At 38.4% G+C, this 16,192-nt stretch overlaps 1 protein-coding gene across 14 annotated transcripts in view; it reads right to left on the minus strand.

Annotated features, from left to right (window-relative positions):
- Window positions 1-5,565: 5,565 nt before the first annotated feature.
- Window positions 5,566-16,192, minus strand: part of MRPL30 (mitochondrial ribosomal protein L30) — a 32,830-nt gene continuing 22,203 nt past the window's right edge. For 2 of the 14 annotated variants that reach the window (XM_039867152.1, XM_039867153.1), the window contains exons 2-7: window positions 12,560-12,653; window positions 11,886-11,952; window positions 10,428-10,508; window positions 6,183-6,329; window positions 5,882-5,955; window positions 5,581-5,806 (exon numbers count right to left, since the gene is read on the minus strand). In XM_039867152.1, coding sequence (XP_039723086.1) covers window positions 5,674-5,806; window positions 5,882-5,955; window positions 6,183-6,329; window positions 10,428-10,508; window positions 11,886-11,936 — 486 coding nt within the window. In that variant the 5' untranslated portion in view covers window positions 11,937-11,952; window positions 12,560-12,653 and the 3' untranslated portion in view covers window positions 5,581-5,673. Of the gene's footprint in view, window positions 5,807-5,881; window positions 5,956-6,182; window positions 6,330-10,427; window positions 10,509-11,885; window positions 11,971-12,559; window positions 12,654-16,192 lie in introns of all 14 variants that reach the window. The other 12 variants (XM_039867156.1, XM_039867157.1, XM_039867159.1 and 9 more) reach the window with 9 other exon arrangements.

Consider the following 16,192-nt stretch of genomic DNA (forward strand, 5'->3'; position numbering starts at 1 on the left):
AGCTCTCCGGCTCGACGTGCAGACGCAGGCAGCCGCCATATCAAATCTCCCTCAATGTAGCTGACACGGTCTGCCCCACCCTGGTGAAGCCATAAGACACCGCCCCTGTGCAGGCCCAGGCAAGCCACTCCCAGTGTCTTTTCCATACAAACTGCCTATCTTGGCTCATGCCACAGACTTTCCTAAAACCTTTCTAAGGCTCACAAAACCCAAACAAGCAGCATTTGATCTTGGAGTGTCCCATATCTCTTGCCGAGCAGCCCCAAGCCTGGCACTTGGATTGTGGCTTGGCCTCTCAAGGCACTTCATTGCCAAGCTTGGGTGGCAGCCATCTGTGGATTGCCTGGTGGCCTATACTATGTGGCCCTAGGCAGGGCATGGGCTGCACCTGAATTTAGCCTGCTGCAGGGCCCCTCCCAGGAGGCCCCGGCCTGCACATCCAGTGGCCGGTTTCGGTCTGAGCCAGAGCACCACCCGCGGTCACATCTGAGGATGAAATACCCAAAGGATAGGCTGGGCAGAGCCCGGCTGAAGAGAATCCTGCTCCATAGAGCCAGCCCCAGCACAACAGCTCCTCTACTGTAATCATCAGTCATCACAACCAATCAGCCCGAGGTTCAATCCTTCCCATCGATGAGCAAACAGCAACCAAGCTCACCTACAACAGGAGGATACACACAACCTACACAACAGACATACCTGGAGCACCTGGCTCAGGTGACCGGGGAAGACTATGCCACTGGGACCCACAGAACACCTATTACATAAGGCCACTCTAGTAAAACCAGGAGATATAGCAGCCCTGCCTAATACACAGAAACAAACAAAAGAAGCCAAAATGGGAAGATAAAGAAACATGTCCCAAATGAAAGAATAAAACAAAGCTCCAAAGAAAGAACTAAACAAAATGGAGATGAGCAATCTACCAGATGCAGAGTTCAAAATATTGGTTATAAGGATACACAACGAACTTAAGGAAGAGTAGATGAACTCACTGAGAACTTTAAAAGACAGAAAACATAAAAGCAGAGAAAAGCATAGAAAACATAAAGAACTAGACAGAAATGAAAAATAACAACTTTAGAATGAATTAACAGATTAGATCAAGCAGAGGATCGAATAAGCGTTTTAGAAGATAAGGTAGTAGAAAACACCCAATCAGAACAGCAACAAGAAAAAAGACCCCCTCCCCCGCTGCCATGAGAATACTTTAAGGGGCCTCTGGGACAACATCGAGCATACCAACATTCGTATCATAGGTGCACTAGGGGAAGAGAGTAAGCAAGGAATGGAAAATTTCCCTAACCTGGTGAAGGAAATAGACATACAAGCCCAGGAAGTGCAGAGTTCCAAACAAGATGAATCCAAAGAGTCCTACACCAAGACACATCATTATTAAAATGTCAAAAGTTAAAGAGAAAGCGAGAATTTTAAAAGCAGCAAAAGAAACCAGTTAGTTACCTATAAGGGAGCTCCCACAAGACTGTCAGTTGATTTCTCAACAGAAAATTTGCAGGCCTGAAGGGACTGGCACAAAGTATTCAAAGTGATGAAAGGCAAGGACCTACAACCAAGGTTACTGTACCTAGCAAGACTATCATTTAGAATCGAAAGACACATAAAGAGCTTCCCAGACAAGAAAGAGCTAAAGGAGTTCATCATCACCAAGCCAGTATTACAGGAAATGTTAGAGGGACTTTTTTAAAAAGCAGAAGAAAAAAAAAAAAAAAAAAAATATGACTAAAATGGCAATAACTACATATCTAACAATTACTTTAAACGTAAATGGATTAAATGCTCCAATCAAAAGACAGAGTGGCTGAATGGATGAAGAAACAAGACTCTTACATATGCTGCCTACAAGAGACTCACTTCAGATTGAAGACACACACGGACTGAAAGTAAAGACATGAAAAAGATGTTTCATGAAAATGAAAATAAAAAATCTAGAGTAGTAATACTTATACCAGACAAAATAGACTTTAAAACAAAAGCTATAACAAGACACAAAGGACCCACTTATTTCACTTATGGGTATTTATCTGAAGAAATCCAAACACTACTTTGAAGGGACATGCGAAACCATATGTTCATTGCAGCATTATTTACAGTAGCCAAGATTTGGGGTCAAGCTGGGTGTCCACCAATGGATGAATGAAGAGGTGGTATTTATGTACAATAGAATATTACTCAGCCACAAGAAAGAATAAAATCTTGCCATTTGGAACAACATGGATGGACCTAGAAGGTATTGTGCTGAATGGAGTTAAGTCAGACAGAGAAAGACAAATGTCATATGTGGAATCTAGAGAACAGGATCAACAAACGACAGAAACAAGCTCATAGAGAGCATTTTGATGATTGTCAGATTAGGGCTGGGGGATGGGTGAAGGAGGCGGGGATTAAGAGGTACAAATTGGTAGTTACAAAATAGTCATGGGGATGCAGAGTACAGCATGGGGAATATAGTTAGTAGTATTGCAAGAACTATATATGGTGTCAGATGGGTACTGGACTTATCAGGGTGATCACTTCAGAAATTACATAAATGTTTAATCACTCTGTTGTACACCTGAAACTAATAAAATATTGTATGTTAACTGTAATTGAAAAAAATAAAAATTAAAAAAATAATAAATTTGGGAATGATTTTGAGAAAGGCAAAATCATGAATAGTTTTTAGAGAAGACAAGATATGTACTAAGTAAAAATTGGAAATAATTTGATAAAAAAAAGGAATCCGTGGGCAAAAACAGTTTACCCAAAGTCTATTTTTACTTTTACTTTACATTATTCATGTACAGATAGCAGTAACAATATATTTTTATATGTATGTATTTAGGCATGTGCATATATACACACGGTAAATATAAAGTTTCTATCTATGGGTTTAAAATAGAACTAATTTATCAATGTATTAAATAAAAAATATATATACCATGCTAAATTACCATATAAATATTAATAAACAGAAAATCATATCTACTTTGCTATATACATATTTGTATTTCTTTTAAATTATTCTACATGGTACAATGAACTGTTTATATTATATTTAACTAAAGTGATCAACAAATTTTTTTTTCCAGACAAAAATGAAAGTTAGGAAATAGAAAATGGAGATTTTTCTAGGTTTTGCTCCATGAGCACTTATATCATATTAATAATTTTGAGGTAAAAAGAGCCACAAATATTATTCAAAGGCATTTTCATCATTTGTTAATCAATTGCCACTCCAACAAGGGTAAAAATTTTATTTAGTGACTAATGTTTTGTATGTTTCTTTAGAAACTATTCATACTTCCAAGATTCTTATTAATTATCTAAGGTCTTAAAATTAAGAGAAAAACATTTAGATGCAGAAAACAGATTTTGACATATATACACACAAAAAGAGTGACAGATGCTTTAGATAGTAACTTGGACTCCTGAAAATTTTATCAAGCTGCGTGATCAGAAAGCCAGTACTTACTACTCTTTGAAATATGGGAATGAAAGGCTATCACCTAAATTAAACAAAATTATCTATTTTTTTTTTAGAAAAATAAGACAAATAATTTCCTTATGGGCATTTCTTCACTCTTTGTTTTAAGGGCCCTCCCAAATACACAATCTCGTTCAAGCCAAAAGCTTCCCCAAATGGTCAGTACAATTCCAAATTGTCCTTAGTGAAATAATGCGTTAGAATCATCATATTAGTTTTATAACAAAGATGAAAACACAAGTTTGGCCTGGAAAAGGTGCAATTTCAGATTGAGACCTTATGAGAGCTGGAATGGTCCTTACAGATAGTGCTTGGGTAACTTCATCTCTCTGAGCTTGACTAAAGGCAAATGGTCACCCATGAGAGCCCAGGAAAACCTCCTGAAACAAGGCAGATGAAATTAGAGCAATTCTCAGAGACACAAAGGCAAGACTAAGGAAGAAATCCTTACCAGGTTTTGAAATGATGATGTGAGCCCCACCTGGGGAATCCCCTGGCTCCAGCTTGAGGTTGGACCTCAGGCATAGCAGTAGCCATTAAGGAGGCTCCAAGAGCCCTGCCCTTAGTAGTCACACCTTTGGGCAACTCCTCTTCCCTGAGCGTGGGCAGGACCTGTAACTTGCTTGTAACCAGTAGAGTGCAATAATGGTGATGGTATGTACATGACTGCATTTACATGATTACCTAAGAGTATAGCACCCATCTTGCCATAGGCTCTTTCCCCAATGCTGGTTTTGAAGGAGCAATTTGCCATTGATCTTACTCCAGAAGAAAACGAATTCTGCCACCACCCTGATGGATCTTGGAAGCAGATCCTTTCCCAGTCAAGGGTCGAATGAGAACTCAGCTTCAGCTGACATGTTTTTCGCAGCCTCGTGAGATCCTGGGCAGACGACCCAGCTAAGCCCAGACTTCTGACCCACAGAAATGGTGAAATAAACGTGTGCTCTTTCAAGCTGCCAAGTCTGTGGTAATTCGTTAAACAGTCCATCTCTTCCCTATAGATGTTCACTCTTCTCGACAATCTCATTTCTAAATATGTGACGTATCATTTAGATCCTTTCCTCTACTTGTGTACTGCTGAGGTTAAAATTACCCTATCTTCTAATTAGATCTTTGGGTAAAAATTAACCAATGCTCTTTTTCCTGTTTTAAACAATATTAATATTGCCACAGTAAAGGAAATGGAAATATATTAGCAGGGGCCAACTTTTATGAACACAACTGTCTTCAACCAAGTGCAGCAAGGACACCTTGTGTTGGGTATACAGTCTGTCTCCAGTTACGCCTTCTGTTTTACAGTCCCTCTAGGCTGTACACGTACTACATATTCAGTAACTGTTGAATTGAAACTGCAACTGCCTTCAAGTTTATTAATCAAGGGTATCTGGTCTGGCATTATTTCAAGTGGCACTTCTACTTGATGCCGCAAAACATGGACCCCGAGACCACAAACGATGACCACGCCAATGTTACTGCTGCCCGAGCCAAATTGCACAAGAGATGAGGGAAAACAAAGGTAACTAGAATTTGGAGATTCTTTACCATTATCTAGAATTAGCTGCCACAGAATTTCCCAGTATTGCACCTCTCCCACGCCTCCAGGTATCTGAAGCAGAAAAAAAGGAAATGGAACAATTCTCCCTAAAAGATTTTTCCCTTCTTTTTCTGCTTTTAAAAAGCACCTTCCACTATTGGCAGAAGTTTCTTAAGAATTCAAAGAACACCAATAAAATTTAGGCCAAATGAGATTTATAATTAGAAAATAGATTCTGTTTTTGGTATGACATTTGAGGATAAAATGAGGCCAAGTGCACGGGCAGATTTATAGACACTCAAGCACAAAGCAGACGATCTAGCTGTACCCCAGGTTTAATGACGTTGGCTGTACCTCTGTTCTCTGGCAGAATAGACTCTGGAAGGACAGGGACCATGTCCTGGTCAGCTCTGGATTTCTCTAGCACATAAGATACTGCTACGGCTGCTAAGGTGACATTTGAACCTAGATGTTCAACCAATGTCATTCTCACTCATGTGGTCCTAAAACTTCCAGGCCAATAGTAAGAAAGAATCACGCCATGTTTAGTCAGTGAAAATGACTGACGTTTAAAATATATTTTAATGAGAACACTTTCTCACCATTTTTAAATAAAAATATTTGCACTTTTTCATCTGAAGCTGCTCTGGCATTAGGACTTGGTTGCGTCCTGGTCTGCAGGGCTGAGATGCCACTGCACTACTAACTCCCCGTTGCTCTTGAGGCACGTGTGAGCCATGTCCTCCTCTGCTGGAAGTCCTTGTGGCAACCTCAGGGGCTTGATTCTGTGATACAAGAAAACACTTTTAGGATTTTACCAGGCAATAAAATTTTAAAAACTGAAGTAACAAACGACAAACCTTATCAAATGTTTGACCACTTTCAGTTTTGCATTCACGGAAGGGATGTTCTTGTGAACTTGTGGAGTATGTGCCTACGAACAAATGGAAACCATGTTAGACACCAACTTTGAAAGTGCAGATGGTCCCATGTTTCAGTAAAATGTTAAGGTAAAAGCTCGCTCTATCTAAAACGAACTTTCAAATACACTCCATTAAATAATACATTTAAACAAAACATATGTATACACACCTTAAAGTTTTAAAGCCTTCAAATTTAAAACAAATTTAAACACTAAAGATGACTAAGATAGGTGCATACTTTTTCTAATCCAAGCATCTTTATTACATCTTTTTCCCAGTATGGACGTCTTTTTGTACTCCTTATTCTGGTAACAACATGCAGTTTATGAGGATGCTGCGGATCTCCACCATATTTTTCATGATCTGCAGGTGAAGGCTGAAATACCTAGAAAGGAAGAATCATAAATGGTAATTTTCAACTTAAACGATTTCTATGTACCTTTTTCCCCTCAAAAAACAAAAACAAACAACAACAAAACGCCCAAACAACTAAACAATCTCATCCTTAATCTTTCTATAATCCTCAGCCTCAAATCAAACATTTCTACCAGTCTGCTTACTCAGATGGATGGAATCTAAGAATTTCATACTCTAAGAAAAACATCACACAGGCATTTTTTTTTGTGTTTGTTTTTGTTTTTGTGTTTTGTTTTTAGAAGGGCAAGGCAAGAGCAACTAGATGACACTAAAGAGTTCAGATGCCAGGAAGATGTATTAGCACTATATGAGCTGGGCACTGGGCTGCATCCCCTTGCCCCACTGAAATGGGGGAACAAACATATAAGTCTAAAGTGACAATAAAACTTGAGTATTATAAAATAATATGTACAAAGTACCATGAGAGTACAGACAGATGACCCTGCCTATGAAGGATCAGAAACAGCTCCACAGAGCTGACATCTGAACCTGATTCTCTAAAAATCAAAAGGGTCTAGAAAGCTACCCCACAAAAAACTTTCGCAAGTACATAAAACGTATTGGGTAAAAATGTACATTGTAAAACTACTTGTAATACACAGCCATGGTCCTCAATAAACTAAATAAATTAGAATGAATACATTCTATATAAAACTAATAAGAGGTACTAGCATTAGGATGGCCATAATACATTCTTGAGTAAAAAAAAAAAGAGAGAGAGAGAGAAAACCCACATCCAAATTCCACAGCATGCAGTAGGATCTTGTATTGGTTTCATCTGTACTGGATATGATACGTTCTATAAATACTGATTCTAAGTATCCACTATATATCATAGTAAAGGTTTCAAAGACATTAGATCAAGTCATTAAAAGTTATATTGTAGAAACTTACTCAGAGAGATTCATATCATATGGTTAAATGAAAAGAGCAACTAGAGAAACATTATACTTATGAGACAATTCACATCTTTAAAAACAAGACAGAAAAAGATGTGAGAGGTATTGACAGTAGCTGTCTGTCTCCAGGTGGGTGAGATTAAAGGTGTTTTTTGGTTCTTTTTACTTGTTTGTGTTTTTCTAGGGATTTTGAAGAGATGTGGGGTCAGAAGAATGATGGCAAGTGCACCAAAGAAAAAGAGAAAAGATATAAAACAAAACAGCATGAAGAGTATGAAATATTTGGGAAAACCAAGTGGTTCTGTGTGGCTAAGGTAGAAAAAAGCACAAAAAGCAATGCAGGGGATGAAGTTAAACTATACTCAACTATGTGGAGCTATTAGAAATTTCCAGAAGGGATATGAAGGTATTGAAAGTTTGAAGCAGCATGACCATCTTTCAAAAAGAAATTCAGAAAGAAAACTCTTACGAAAGAATGAAATGAACCAGAGGTGGGAGACCTGCACGAGGAAAGCCGGTTAGGACACACTCATGGCCACGGTTTAAAAGCCTGAACTATGCAGCTGTCACAGGAAAGAGACTGATTTGGGGACTCTGGACAGTAAAACAGTTGGGTTTGTGCAGGGTGAAGGAGAAGGAGGGGTCAAGACTGCCTGGGAGGTCTCCAGTCTGGGGAATCTGGTAGATCAGTGGTCCCCAACCTGTTTGGCACCAGGGACCAGTGCTAACTATGAGAATCTAACGCTAACTATGAGACTCTAACGCCTGATGATCTGAGGTGGAGCTGAGGTGGTGATGCTAGTGCTGGGGAGCAGATGCAAATACAGATGAAGCTTTGCTAGCTAGACCACCCGCTGCTCCTCTCCTGCTGTGCAGCCCGGTTCTTAATAGGCCACATACCAGTGCTGGTCCACGGCCCGGGGGTTTGGGGTCCCTATGGTAGAGGATGGTAGCATTAACTGACATAACTAACACAGGATGAGCACTCTCTTTTTGTTTGGTTGACTGGCAGGAAAGTCAGATATTGATTCTAATTCCAGACATTTTTTACTTGAAATACCCCTGAGATATCCAAGCAGCAAGGTCTAGAAACCATTTGTGAATATAGCAATAAGGTCAGAAGACAGGCAAGAGCTGGAGATATACATCTCGGACTCATTTCTATGAAGTTTAAAAGCTTTCACATCTACTACAGCTGGTGATCAAATCACTGCCTTACACATTTTTAAAAAATGCTATGTCTTTATCCTTTTCTCCCAGAAGTTTACCGACTAAGAAACAGGAAAACATAAGGCATGGGAAAGGAGAGCAGCAGGAACACCATGACATGAAAAATAAAGACGTTTCTGATAAAAGAACATCAAACGCATCGAAGGTATCAAAATAGTCAATGGCAACATTATTCTTTTAAAAACATCAATGGAGAAGTGGTTGCCAGGGGCTTGGGGGCAGGGAGAATGGGAAATTACTGTTTAATGGAGATAGAGTTTCAGCTTTGTGAGATGAAGAGTCCTGGGAATGGATGGTGGTGATGGTGGCACAACAATGTGAAGGTACTTAATACCTCTGAACTGTACACTTAAAACTAAACAGTCTTCCCATACTTCCCAGCAACTGCATTCCTAGGTATTTACCTCAAATGAGTTGAAAACTTATGTCCATACAAAAACCTGCACATAAATGTTTATAGCAGCTCTATTTACTACTGCCCTAAACTGGAAGCCACCAAGATGTCCTTCAGTAGGTGAGAGGATAAACAAACTGTGGAACGTCCAGAAGATGGAGAATTATTCAGCAATAAAAGGAAATGAGCTGTGTACATAGCCACAAGACTTAGGTTATAAAAATGTAACTTTCATTACTTCTAGAATCTTGTTTGGTTTCTGAGTCCCCAGCCACTTTAAAGGAGAACGCCTTGATATTTTCAAATCTATCTTCTTCCTGAGTTCTAGCCTTTAATTTTCTAGTTAACGTATGGTTTGTAATTCTTTTGATTAAATATACAGCTCAGTAAAAAAAAAAAAAGAAAAAAGAAAAAAGAAATGAGTTATCAAGTCATGGTGAGACATCAAGGGACCTTAATTTTTTATTGTTAAGTGAACAAAGCCAGTGTGAAAGGGATACATATTGTATGATGCCAACTCTATGACATTCTGGAAAAGGTAAACTATGGAGATAGTAAAAAGATCAATGGTTGCCAGGAGTTGGGGTCTAAGAGGGAGTGATAAGTAGGACCACAGAGGATTTTTAGGGCAGTGAAACTACTCTGTACGATACTGTAATGGTGGATACAGGACATTATATATTTGTCAAAACCCACAGAGAATACAATACGAAGAGTGAACATTAAATGTTTACCTCAGCCCCTTACATGAATGACATCCCATTTTATTACTAATGTATTACACCACAAAGAGCATGTAATTACAGACTGCTAGACCAGGGGTTGGCAATATTTCTCTGTAAAGGCCTAGACAGTAAACATTTCCAGCTCGGGGCTACACCATTTCCACTGCCTGAAGTAAACTATGGACTTTAGTTAATAATAAAGTGCCAATATTGGTTTATCAATTTTGATATATGTCTACCAATGCAAGACTTTAATAGGGTAACTGTGTATGTGGGGAGAGGGAGTATATGGGAACTCTCTGTATTTTCTGTGCAATTTTTCTATAAACCTAAAACTGCTCTAGGAAATAAAGTTTACTTATTTAAAACAAAACAAAAATCAATGGAGGGCTTAGCCAGTGTTTTCTGAAAGAATGACATGTACACATAAATCTAGCAGAGAAAACTCAAAGATTCAAAGTGGCAACAGTCAACACAGAAAGGGATGCAAAGAGCCATAGAGACAGAGCCTGGGAGCAGGAAGCAGAGGACTGTATTCACAGGACGATGGTGATATGAAAACACAAAACATTAAGGAGAAAAAACCATACACAGGAATAAACATTCTGAGATGATGCAAACCTACTACTTCGAAGGCAAGTGGTACATTTTTATTTTTAATAATCATTAACATAAATCCTACTGTGTTCTAAACTGCACTATCGCCTATATCTACAAATGATTTAACATAAAAGTTTTCAACATTACAAAAATAGGTACCTTTCAAAAATAATGTTTCAAAAAAAAATAACATTTAAAAAAAAAAATCTTGTTCTTACTTTATCTGGAATTCTTGACTTGGTAAATTTGTGACGAATCCAATCGGTACAAATGAGAGACTCCATACTTTTTGCCATAGTCTAATAAAATATGATGTAAAACATTTGTTTTTTAGAAATCTGTTTAGTGTACAAATCCATACCCACCAATTTTTAGGTGACAAGAGTCTGTTTTTTTTTTTTTTACCTAATCTGTATCATTAAATGTTTATCTCAGCCCCTTACATGAATGACATCTCATCATACCACTAACATATTACACCACAAAGAGCACATAATTACAGACTGCTAGACCAGGGGTTGGTAAGATTTTTCTGAAAAGGTTCACACAGTAAACATTTCCAGCTCGGGGCTTTACCATTTTCATTGCCACTGTAGGATGAAAGCAGCCTAGACAATATGTAAACAAACGGGCATGGCTGTGATACACAAAAACAGATGGGGGACTGAATTTGCCTGGGAGCCAGAGTCTGCCAAGCCCTGCTCTTGACAAAGTGTGCAGTCATTAGCCCTCAACAACACAATGTACAAGAAGGCCGAATGAGTTTCCAGTTTCCCTTCTAGTCCCAACCATGCCAATGCTCTGGTTCCTATCTCTTGTTCCCTTTCTCAATCTTGCAGTCCTTTCTCTCAGTTGGCCAAAGAGAAGGCACTTGCTGTCAATTCTTCACACCATGAAACTCCTCGCTGGGTGGGCAGTAGCTGTTCTCTCCGGGCATTCCCTGTACTGAGGAGATGGCACATGCACAAGAGAGGCAGCAGGATGCGGTGGGGGTGGGGGCAAAGGAAAGATAAAGGTCTTGATGCCCCCTGGACATTTCTAAGCCTGGTTCTGTGCCCACCAGCTGGAGAAATGAGACACCTATCCTCTCAGAGTCAGTTTCCTCAGCTACAAAAAGGAAGTAAGACTGGCCTCACAGGATTAATCTGAGGCTAAAGTGATATAGGTAAAGCACCTGACATTATCATCTAGAGCCAGCAGCAGGCCCATAACTAGGCTCTGGCCCTCATGCAGAGGTTAGGCTACCATGGTAGTTTCGAAAAAGGAAGACTCGAAGGAAAACACATGAAAATACAAACGTCAACAGTCTCTGGGACACTGTTTTTCTTCTTTCTGCTTTACTATATTTTTCTAATTTTCTGTGAATGAAAATGTATTCTTTTCACAATTGAAGGGAAAAATACCTAAAACTTTAGAAAGATTAAGGCAGACCAAGGGGAATTGACACTGGCTATCTTCACCAGCACGTTCTCCAGGAAAAGTTGTTTTGTGATTATAAAACATTAGGGATAAAACAACAGATAAATCATAAATAAGATTAACCCTCAACATAAAAAAAATACATATATAAAGAAAAAGTTCAGTTTAACTTGGGCATGACGTTTTATTTAGAAAAGAGAACAAAAAAGTTTTAAAGAAGTAGGAAAAAAAGATAACTCTTGAAAAGAAACACTTACTTGCAATCTGCCTGGTGGCCTCTGAACTATTGAGCGCAAAATCCCGGCCATGAGTCTGATGAGTTCTCTGCAACAGGAAATAGATCTGTGGGACAAATGTGTCATAGAAACAGATAGGTCCCCACTCTGCGTTAAATGCTGAGAGGGATGAACAAGACACAGTTCTTGCTTTCAGGGCACTAAGGATTTAGTAGTTAACTCTCCTCAAACTGATCCATAATTAGTCGAGAGAGACTGGTTCAGTTGTTGAGAATTTTTCTGTATATAAAAAACTAAACGAGTTAGTTTTCCAGTATCAAAAACCTAAACAAGTTAACTGTAAACTTGATTGATATTTAACAGTCAAATCTTGGTTATTTTAATAAAGGCAAGAATGAAGTTACAATAAATATTTTATTCAGAGTTTAGCAAAACCGTAGGTAGTAATTACACATTAACCACATCCAATTTTCACCAAATGAGTTAGAGCCTTGTGGATTTGACAAAAATGGGCAATGGGGGATACTATCATTTAAAAAGTCTTCAACAATAAGGGCTGATAAAGAACGCTTTGTTATAGAATCCCTCAAAATGAAAGAGCTGAAGGGACTGAAGAAACCCCAACTCCTATAATCGGAATTGGTAACCCTCTTACTTTATGTAGGAGGAAAACGAACCCCAGAAAGCCCATTTACCTGAAGGCAACCAGCTCTCCAGGGAGTGCACGGTTTGGAACCCAATTCCATTAATTCGCAGTCCAGTGCATTTTCACTAAATCATAACACTTTCCTGTTAAAAAGCAAAGTAGAACTTTTTTTTTCTTCTTTGTATTTTTAAACTATTCTTAACAAACATGCATTGCTTCTATGACTTAAAAAAGTCAAGTTTATTTAGACACAAAACAATCACAGCTACTATACGGGCACATACTGAAAGCAGAAAGATTAGGTGCATGAACATCATGTATATTTTGGATCAGTTACTTAATTTATGTGTTTCAATTTTTTCCCCAAAGAACAGAAAGAAAATAATACCTATCTTGTAAATGAGTTATTCTAAAAACACCTAAAACAGCACCTGGAACACAGGAAACCCTCAATAAATTGTAGCTTTTACTATTATGTATAAAATTATTAAATTAGTACAAAATTTTAATGAGAACACCCTAACAAACCAAAACAGGGTAAGTGCTGTACTTCAGTGTCCACCAGATTCGGGTTCACTCAAACTCTGCAGGTCTTTCCTGTGATGTGGACAAAGCAATAGAATTGTGGGAATTAATGCAAGATGTCCCACGAAAAGAGCCAGACTTCAGAAAAATTCTCAGCGTACTGAACTAGTCTCTCCAGACTAATTATGGATCAGTTTGAGGAGAGTTAACTACTAAATCCTTAGTGCCTTGAAAGCAAGAATCGTGTTTTGTTTGTTCCTCTCAGCATCTAACACACTATCTGACGAACGATAGGTACCTAGTGTTTGTTGTTGAATGTATTAATAAATTAATGAGTTAGATCTGTGGTCTGCTCAACTAAGAATTCAGAAGTGCATCAGAATTTCCTGTCATTCAGACATCAGACCTCAAACATTACAAGACAGAATAACAATTTCTAGTTCAAATCACTCACTGTTTGCTTGGCTAGTTTTTATATATTTATATCGAGGCTCACTTAGAAGAGACACTTAGTCCTCTGGTCTGCCAATCAGATAGGAAATGTGAAATTATTTTCTTTACCATCCTTTTGCCTCCCAAGTTAAACATTATATACTAACCCAATGCATGTAGCTTCCCACTTTGTTAAATCTTCCTCCTATCACTAAGAATTCAACAAAAGCCTCCTAATTGGCTTTTCTTCTTCCATTCCAACTTCTCTGTCTTTACAGCAGCAATAATCTCATTAAATCCTAAACCAGATCACGTCAACTCCTTTGCTCCAAACCTTCCAAAGAGCCAGATTTCTCACTATTGGAGTGGGAGGTTACACATAAGCAAGTGTGGAAGGCTAGAATAATCCATGCTATCCAATGACACACGATTAGAGTTGGGACTTATGTTTGGCTCAGTATAGATACTAAAGGCTATAGAAATAATTATAGATATGGATGTAACATGAGTTAGTTCTGATAGCTGAGAGGACCTAAAAGCAATGGCATCCCAGTAGCAATGAGCACACCCAGTGCCCAGGTCTCAGTTTCTAATAGAAGTCTCTAATAAAAGAACCCAGGGCTCCTCGGAGAAATAGTTGATTACAGGGCTTCAGGAAGGGATACGTAGAGATGAATCTGGAGCATCTTGCAGTGCTAGAAAGGAACACTAAAAAATCAAAATGATGGCGGTATATCAAAGGGTCATAAGAGCCAACTGAAAGAGCTCCCAGTGGCTAAAGCTGGAATAGTATAGAGAATAAAAAAACAAAATATTGGTTTGTAAAATCCAAACCATTAAATAACCATGAGTCTGTACTTATATAAATAAGTGAATAAGTTAAATTAATGAGATAGAAGAAACAAATCTCTCTTACAGAAGAATTCCAAATAGTTTATGAAGCTACTCCCCCCTCTAAGAGGTGGAGCAAAGCCACTCATCCCAGAAGGGTGGGCTATGATCCCAGAGGACAGTATAGTAAGGGGGGAAAATAACAATAGAGAAACCTGACAAATGCCACGTCAGCCAGGTGACCAAGGTTAACATCAACTGTGATAAAAGTCAAGTTGACAGCATGTATCCCAGATATGGTGGAATGAGAATGGCACTTCCACCTCTGTGGTCTTCCTCTCAAAAACCCCTAACACTACTCTAAGAGAAAAACATCAAACAAATTCCAATTGAGGGACAAAATACCTGACCAGTACCTCTTCAAATCCCTGACTGCCTCAAAATTGTCAAGGTCATTGTAAACAGGAAAGTTTGAGAAACTGTCATAGTTAAGAGGAGCCTATGGAAACAAGATGACTAAATGTTGTAATGCATGATCTTGATGTGATTCTGGAACAGAGAAAGGACATCAGGCAAAAACTAAGACAATCTGAATGAAGTATGAACTTTAGTTAATAAAGTATCAATATTGGTTCATCAATTATAACAAATGTACCATACTAATGTAACATGTTAATAAAAGGGGAAACTGGGTGTGGGGGTATATAAGAACTCTGTGCTATCTTCACAACTTTTCTGTAACTCTAAAGCTACTCTAAAATAAAGTTTATTTATTAAAAAATGAAAAACCTCCAATGCTTCTCTATTTCAATCAGCGATAGCGAGTCTTTAACTCCCACCCCTAGGACTTCATCTCCAATTACTCTCTTGCTCAATCGCTAAAAGTACTGGCCCCCTTGCTGGTTCTGGAACTTGTCAGGTAGGCACGCTCCCTTGGACTGGCTGATCCCTCTCCTGAAATGCTTCAATTTTTGGCTCCAATCTCACCTGCTCAGCGAGGCCTACCCTGATTTCATTATTTAGCATTTGACCCACGCCACAATTGTCAACACTTCTAACCCCTCTTACGGTTCAATTTTTCCATAGCAATTATATTTCAACATAATTTGTTAGGTTTGTTTACTGTCTGTCTCCACCCAATAGCATGTTAGTTCTACAAGGACAAGGATTTTTTAATTTTATTTTATTTTGGGTCTGTTCTATTAATGCATGTAGCCTAAGCATCTACTTAAAGCAGCACCTGCCAGGTAGCAGGCACTCAATTTTTGCTCAATGAATGAAGTTTAATTTACAGACTTCAGAGTATGTGATGGCCAAAAGTTTTAAGTTTTAATAAAGGCTATTCTTAATAGTTAGGCACATAACTCTTGGACCTTAAAGCAAATACGTTATCTTCTACTGTACAATAACCTTTCTCCTGCATAGATGCAAAAATAGGAAAATGCACGCATGATATGAGACTTAAGATCTCATTCCTATTAAAAAATATGTCTGTGAATGTGTGCGTATACACAGAAAACATCTGTTAGCTATCAGAAAAAAACGTTAACATACCCCTGGGGGGCAGGGTACCAGGGCGGTATTTTCTCTTTTTCGTCTCTGTAATATCTGATGTTTTTTGTTGTTTTACAATGACCATGGCTATAACCGTTCTTTTTTTAAAAAATATTTTCCTAAAGAGACATCTATTTAATTATAAAAAAGGAGGAGACATTACTGAAAATGCAAAACATAAAATTTCCCTCTTGATAAACAGAGATCTCCGAAAGCACAAGGAATGTCCCTATTTGAACTCTTAACGCCTAACAAGTAGTTGGCAGCCCTCCTAAGTGCCTTTTGCCAAAAATACGCAGAACGCTCAGCTTTGAGTAGGAGGCGACCAAACATGGTTGCA

The sequence above is a fragment of the Pteropus medius genome, unplaced genomic scaffold, assembly GCF_902729225.1.
Source record: "Pteropus medius unplaced genomic scaffold, Ma_sr-lr_union100, whole genome shotgun sequence".
Taxonomy (NCBI): domain Eukaryota; kingdom Metazoa; phylum Chordata; class Mammalia; order Chiroptera; family Pteropodidae; genus Pteropus; species Pteropus medius.